This window comes from Lupinus angustifolius, chromosome LG09, assembly GCF_001865875.1.
Source record: "Lupinus angustifolius cultivar Tanjil chromosome LG09, LupAngTanjil_v1.0, whole genome shotgun sequence".
Lineage (NCBI taxonomy): Eukaryota > Viridiplantae > Streptophyta > Magnoliopsida > Fabales > Fabaceae > Lupinus > Lupinus angustifolius.
In genome coordinates this window covers 6843685-6851944 of record NC_032017.1, presented here as the reverse complement: position 1 = coordinate 6851944, position 8260 = coordinate 6843685, and the positions used below count along the sequence as shown (strand labels likewise).

Genomic DNA, 8260 nt, shown 5'->3' with positions numbered 1-8260 from the left:
ACAACATTAGAGTTAGTATTCAAACAAAATTGTTGTCCAATGAGTAAGTAAATGGGTTGTCTTGTAAGGATAGTACCCTTTACTTCCCCTTTGGAAGCCATAAAGCTTTTCTTTTGCTTCTCATCTTTTTTTTCATTCTTTTCTTTTTCCTTCTTTTTTTCTTTTTCAATATTTTTTTCTTTTTCATTCTTTTTTTCTGGATCGTTTCTTTTTTCTTTTTCTTCTTTTTTTTATAAATAAAAGAGGAAGAATAACGTGGGTTACGGAAGAGTGGAAAGAAAGAGGGCACTGAGTTTAGAGCAATGCACAGGTACGGTGCTGGTAGATGGCAAATCAATGAATAGAATTTGGCTGTAAAAAACTTTAGGGCACATATTAAATACCTCTCCTTTTCTTTTTATTCATTCTTTTTCTTTTTACTATTTCTAAGAGTATATAACTAATCCATTTGAGGTATGTAATTATTTTTTCTAATAAATGTTGCTTTCAGGAATCAAACTTTTAATATTTTGGTCAGTTCAGGGAATTAGTAGGACATTATAATATTATACTAACACTTTATTGATCATTCTAATTAAGTATGCATGTTGTTCACATAACGAGTAATAATGTTTAGTAATTATAATTGTGGGTTGATATATTAGAAAGAGAAAAAGATATAAGTCAGTTTCAATGTTATTGTATTATCCACCATTGATAATTCAAATGAATGGTGGACGATAAAGCACATGTGTATAAATCTTTATATTGTCAATGCATAGATTTTATACTCTATTAGAAATGTCATAGCTCATTTTCATTTTTTGTATTATCAATAGTATCTATTCACCTTTTGGATAATAAACTAATATTCTTCTTCACTGTCCCTCCTTTTCATATGTTAAATCTTTTGTATTTGCAGAAAAATCATATTTTATAAATCTAATGCATATTCATACTTTATTGGATTTCATTGTTTTACTCCTATTCAATCCTTAATTCTCTATTTTTTAATATAACTTTTAACATAAACTTAAATAGGTTAGTATAGCGGAATTTCTACATCATTTAGTTCTTAAAATATATACATAACTTAGAAAGAATTTTATTATATATATATATATAATTAGTGTAATGTTTTTTAAATAGTGAGTACACCATCAACATTCACATAATTATTTAAGTAATAACTAACATGTATTAAAGATGTATGATAAAAATATACTATAAAAATTATTACATAAAAAGTGAATAGAGATTATTTTATTCTAAAAAGTTAAAAATGTGTGAATAAAATAATAAAACGATCAAACTTTAAAGCATGATTTTCTGTGTTTTTATTGGGTGACGTCAACAAGTCATTCATGGAGAAGCTGAGGGTTTAATCATAGGATAGTGTGTAACCAACGGTTGCATTGAAACTCGTTTTTATTACACGAAGTAACCTATGAAATTTTATTTCAGCAAAAAATCATAAATAACACTTTAATGCTGTAGTGAAATCTCCTCCTCCTCTTGCTATTTATTGACGAAAATATTCAATAAAATGATTAAATAAGTCATACAATCCCATTTTAATTATTACTTTTGTGTAATGCACACATATTAAAGAAATTATTGAATATGATTTCTAACAATGTAAAATATTAGTTTTTGAATTAAATATTTGTAAGATTATACAATATTCTATCATAAATCATGTTTATTGATAATATTTGGTTTCCAAGACTATATATGAGAGTCTTGTTCTGAACGGAAAGAGAAATAATGTGTCTAGAAAAAAATCTTGTTTCGAAGGGAAAGGGAAATAATGTCTTTGGAAAGTTTTTCTATGGTTGAGAGTTGAATGAAAGATAGTGAAATATTTTGGAGCCCTCTAAAACTATTCAAGTGCTTATTTTCATGGCTTCTCAATTTTGGGGTTTTTTGAAAACAAAATGTCAAAATACCTTAATGCCTTTTAGTAAAAGTATATAATTATATTATTATTTATTTCTTATTGTTAATTAGATTATTAAAGGAAAATTACTATTATTTTACTATTCTCTTCTAAATTACATTCTCTCAAACAATGCGGTATTTAACTTGACTTGTCTTCCTTTCTCATTCATTTTCTCTCACCTTCCAAGTTTATTGATCTATCTCATTCTCTTTCATTCATAACTCTTAAACATAGTAGCCTATCTATTTTTCAATCATTTTGCCTATTAATCTTAAAATTATTAATTATAATAAATACTAAAACTATCAAAAAAAAATAGAAGACGAAAATAAATTCTATGCTCATCAAGCAATATCCAAACACAATGGTGGGAGAAGGACATCAAATAACATACCAAAAAATATTCAAGAAGAAGAATGATATGAGAATCTAATCATATATACTCCTTTTGTGGTAAAGGTGATGGGTACACATCTGCTGTCCCACAAATTGTGTTACTGCATGTGCCATCAATTCTAATTGGTCAGAAAATAATTAATTATTAATTTTTTAACTTAAATAGATTTTTTCAACCAATGACAGGCTAATGACACAACTTATGGAACAGCAAATGTGCTCCGAAAGGTAATCATAGTGCCTCAAGATATAGACATAGAATGATGCCATCAATTCTAACAAATAAATGTTACCAATGCATATATGACAAATCACAATGGTGGAATACCAAGTTTCAGAAAGAGAGCTCAACTACATTGAGCTTCCATCATCATAAGTGATGAAAGAAATGTATATCCTTGGTCTACACAATCATAAACATATATCACTAAATAGACTCTTATTAGATGGATCATATTGCACCAAATCAATGTTGTGTGAAAAAGATATGTCATAAGAAAGAAGCAACTAGGGAAAAAAAACATTGTTAGAATCATTGAACATGGATGCAGATAGATTGAGAATGAAAAGTTTTAATTATAAATTAGTTTTTGAAATCAAAATAAGATATAATAAATCATAAAAATATTATGTAACTTAAACCTCTTATTAGAAAATAAGAAACGGCTAAGGTTTCTTTTATGCCATCAAGAAAATAGGCATAATGGAAAATAAATACTATAAAGAAATATGAATACATTATCTTCCACCGTTTGTTTTTATGAATAAATATGTAATTTTAATGAATTTACATATTTAAAGCAATAATACTAATATAAAACAAACTAAACTTGTTGGAGATAAAACCATAAGATGTAGGGCTATCACCTACATACAAGCCTATTAGTTCAATCACCAATTGAGTTTAAAACCATTTAATGGCTTAGCATTTATCTCTGAATGTGAAAATTTAAAATTAATTTAATCTTCATTCATTGATGATAACTAGGGGTGACTTGGGAAGAAAAAATATTTGGCTTGAGAGCCATAACTAGCTTGAGAAAAAAAAAATACTTAATATTGCGGAAGATAAAATGAATATTGTGAATCTTCATTGATTGATTAATGGATTACAAGTCATGTGCTTATATACACAATACAAAGATAGCTTGTGATACAAGTAACAACTAAACAAACTCTTAACAAACTAACTAAGATATTAATCACATGTGTAAAATATGCAAAATGTGCCAATTACAATAATTGTTCAACTAATGCTTCACTTGACTTTCTAACCAATTAATCGATTAACAGTTGTGTTAATTGATTAACACTTACCCAGTTAATCGATTAACTATACAGTTAATCGATTAACTGTTATTGTTGCTGTCTTGTTTTCATGGTGACTTTGTTCTCCAATAGCCCCTCTCAAGCTCAAGGGTAAATGTTAATGACTCCAGCTTGATAATTTGATTTGATAACAATGTGATGGATCTGAATCTCGATCCTGATGTGATTAGATTTTCTCAATCACTTGATTACTTTCCTAGTCAGAACTCTTGACCATATTCTCATGGTTTTACATTGTTGAAGCTTCCTTGTATGCTTCTGATCATAGTATTCACTTTCTTGGCGTGAATTTCATACGCTTTCTTGACAGCATTTTAATCATCCATTTACAAACAGGATCTTGAAAATGAGTTATAATAATCTTCAAAGCATGATCACAATCTTATATGACACTAATATAAGTATCCTTATTTGAATCTTTATCACCATTGAGAGATCCAAATTATTTTCTTTTCTTGCTTTGCTTACCAATGCTCATTAAGGCCACAAAACAAGAAGTGCGTCTAAATCAATACCTCTTCTGTCTTTTCTTCTCATCAGAGTTGGTTGTTGTAGAATTTGCACCTTGTATTGTTGTTTCATCAATTATTGATCTTCTTCCATTGAATTCTCTGTTGAATCTTGGAAGAGAAAGATAATAACTTTAGAGAATGCGCAGCGGTTATCAAAGCCTCCAAAATGAAAGCTCTGATACCATATTGCGAAAATAACGTGGAAGCATAGAATGAATATTGTGAATCTTCATTGATTGATTAAAGGATTACAAGTCATGTGCTTATATACACAATACAAAGATAGCTTGTGATACAAGTAACAACTAAACAAACTCTTAACAAACTAACTAAGATATTAATCACATTTGTAAAATATGCAAAATGTGTCAATTACAATAATTGTTCAACCAATGCTTCACTTGACTTTCTAACCAATTAATCGATGAACAATTGTGTTAATCGATTAACACTTACCCAGTTAATCGATTAACTGTTATTGTTGCTGTCTTGTTTTCATGGTGACTTTGTTCTCCAATACTTGCATCTTTTTTTAATGTATTGTCCTCAAATAATTATCACAATCCATATGTAGAAAACCAAGATGTTCTCTCCCTCCACCTTTTCTACTCATTAATTCTATACTTTCTTTATATGTAATTCCAGAGCTACATGCCATGTCATGTGCAATGGCTTGAGCAATGAAAATTTGTCTATATGCACAGAATAAATGAGTTTTTGACGAGCTTGTCAATACATGATTATGCAATGGCTCAAACTTAATAACATGTAGTCTACTATTAACATGCCTACTTATTTTCATTAATGCTAGGCAACTAAATCTTCTGTCAACTCTATGTTATTTCACATAAGTCCTTTATCTTTTTTCCTAGTGCCTTGAGAAGAACAACAAAATATTAAATCTAGAATAATTCTCCTTTGTTTTTGTGAGATTTGCTCAATCTAATTCCAAAACCAACCATTCAAGCATATATTTTGTAAAAGTCATAAGCAAATTCCTCTCACTACGAATGACTTATTGTGAAATTTTTGAATGAATAGAAATCATGTCCGAAGAATACTTAATAATTTCCTTATCATTATTTTCATATTTAGTTTCTTCCTCAATATGCATGGGATGTAAAATAATTTGATTTTAGTCAACCCATAATGATATAGATTAATGCATATTGATGCATTATGTCAAACACATAGTGAACAATGTTAAAATGCATTGACAAGAATTAATAAAGAGTCATGTGAAAAGGAATAATACTTTGACCAAATTAAAATTAGAGAAATTGAAGATTGAAGGAAAAAAGAAGAAAGGATAGAAATGTTCGCCAAAAGTGAAGTTTTGTAAGTGCAATAGAGAAGGTTTCTTAAAAGAAAGGAGAAAAAGGTTTGATAAAAGTGAAGTACTAAACGCGAGAAATGCAAAAGAAGGGATTAAGTACACTAAGTGGAGACCAAAATATATCTTACAAGAAAAGAAGACAAAGTCTCTTATCATGGGGACTAAAAAGTAAATATGAAAAAATTATTTATGACTAATCTCAATCTTTGGTACATATAGTGTCAGAGAAGATGTTCAATCACATAATACTTGTAACTATTTGAAAAATAGAGGAAAATCCTTATGAGAGAAGGAAGTGAAAATATGTGTTAACAGTGAATTGGTATAAAAATACTTGTGTTATTTTCTTTATGTTAAACTCTTTATTTCTTTTGATTGTTACTAATTGTGGTGACTTGAACTTATAAGTTAACATTTTCGAAATAGTTTATATCTACCATCACTTATTAATTACTTGTGGGAAATTTTTTAATAAATAATAATTTTATAAACATAACAAACATAATTCAACCTCTCTCTTGCTTTGTTTGCCAATGACAACTTCAATAGTCTTATAATGACATTCCAAGTTACAATGCAAAAGTTAATTCCCATTTTATCACTAAGCTTTCAAGGATAATGAAATGATTGTTCGTAAAACTAAGCAATCAACCATAATTTTCGAATGGTTCATGGTCTTGAGCCACCAAAATCATTTATTTAAAAGGAAAAATATGAAAAATATTGAAAATTATAAGAAAATACAACATATGGGCTACTATAAAACATGCTCGTGTACACTACAATAAAACTTCCTGTTAGCCACGGTTGAAACCGTGGCTAAAGTGGGGAAAAACCGTAGCTAGATTGAGTGGCCACACTTAATGTCGTTGTGGCAAGGAATGGTGTTGCTAAAAATTAGCCACGGTCATTATGTTATTTCGCTACACTTCTGTGAAATGTGGTAACATCTATTTAGCCACAGTCTGTTTAATTCAGCTACAGTCGAACCGTGGCTAAGTTTCTGATTTTGCCACACCACAACCGTGGCTAAGTTGCTTATTTTTCCACAATACATCCGTGGCTAATTAAATTTATTTAAAGTTACTTTCTTACATACTCCTCTCATGATCCAAATGTGTCATTGTCTCACAATCTTTATTTTCAATAATATAATGGTAAATTTATAATAAAATTAAATATTTGCTAGCTAATAATAATAAAATTGAATCTTATACAATTACCAAATGTTTAACATTCAAAAATGCTGATAAACACAAAATGCAAAATGTTATGATCATATAAGTTCATGAATTTTAAGAAACCATATCTAAGATGGTGGAACATCACGAGCGAAAGTGGTTAACTCACTACCAAATTTTTCGACTAGAAACTTCTCAAGAGTAGCCAAACGATTCTGAGTATGTGCAAGTTGCTCCTTGGTCTCTTCATACCCTGATAGTTTTACTTCTAAAGTTTGTACATATTTCTTCAAGTCTTCAACATGTTGACTAGAGCCACTAGAATTCAAAAAACCAGTAAAATGTCTAGACGTTCCAAAAACACTGGAGGGACAAATACCAGTGCCCAAACCATGCACTCGACCTGAATGTTCAGCTCCATATGCTTTTCCAATTGCATCATTATAATAGGAATATGAGACAACCTTCATTGCCACCAAATCAGAAGTGTAAGGATCTAAAAAACCAAACCTGCTTTGCATATAAAGACAGCAGTAGGTTATGAACTCCAGGATCTTCATTATGCAATCTATGAACACAATAAGATATTTGATAACTTCGTGTGTCTCATTCCTGCATGTGGAAAAAGTTGTACATAAAATAAATTAAAGTTCCTAAAGGGAGATGAATCGATGACCTCATTTCTGACAGAAAACATTAAACTGACTGAAAATGCAAATGTGAATATCCAGTACTTTGCATGAGGTATGAAGAAAAGAGGAAGGAGAAAGGTATGAAGAAAAGAGGGAGGAGAAAGAAAAAAGGCTTTTTTGTTGCCTTTTTTGCCAGAGGCCCAATTAGAGTAATAAATTTATGGGCTTATATTATACATTAATTTTGATACAAGTTATTTAGTGTGGCTGATTAAGTGTGGCTAATAGGAACTTTTCTTGTAGTGAACTAACCTTATTTCCAAGATAGCCCATGATGCCTCTACCAACACAAGACACTTTCATATTGGTAACATGTTTGTAAAGATCAGCGCGTACCCACACGCACAAGAATATACCAACCATTTGTTTGCTTCCTATTAAGCAATACCCTTTCTCATCACTCCTTGGGCTGCATTGTCCATTATCCAAAATGGGCCTGGGCCTGGGCTTTGGGCTTCCATATGTGTAGGTGGTTGTGTTCAAAGCCTCACTAATAAGGCCCAGCCATTTTGATACTGGGCCACTGTCCTCTGGCCCAAGCACATTCCCTGCATTTAGTGGAACAATTTCTTGGAACCTAACAAAAGTTGCAAAAAAATACAAAGAGATGATTAGACTTTTACTGTTTTACCCCCAAACGGAAGAAATGATGTATCATAGATACTCAGCAAATCGAGGGTAAATTAGTCAACTAAACAAGCTCATAAAGCTAAAAGAGAAAATGGATGCGTGTTACTATGTTAGTAATGAGCTGTAACGTGTGAGCATTTTTTGTGTAGCACGATACATGGTTCAATATTTTCTTCTAGAAGTATACAAATAATAGAATACTAGGGATGTAGGAGTAGGACCAACAAAAGATGCACGTTACATTGAATTATATATATATATAT

The 8260-nt window shown here is 30.1% G+C and overlaps 1 protein-coding gene and 1 pseudogene across 1 annotated transcript in view; one reads left to right on the top strand and one right to left on the bottom strand.

Moving 5' to 3' along the window:
* The window catches only part of LOC109356190, a 23848-nt pseudogene that overhangs the window by 4716 nt on the left and 10872 nt on the right, over positions 1-8260 (top strand).
* LOC109356618 (type I inositol polyphosphate 5-phosphatase 8-like) overlaps positions 1-8260 on the bottom strand; it is a 15112-nt gene that overhangs the window by 5860 nt on the left and 992 nt on the right. The window contains exon 2 of the mRNA XM_019600029.1: positions 7619-7944. Coding sequence (XP_019455574.1) covers positions 7619-7944 — 326 coding nt within the window. The remainder of the gene's footprint in view (positions 1-7618; positions 7945-8260) is intronic.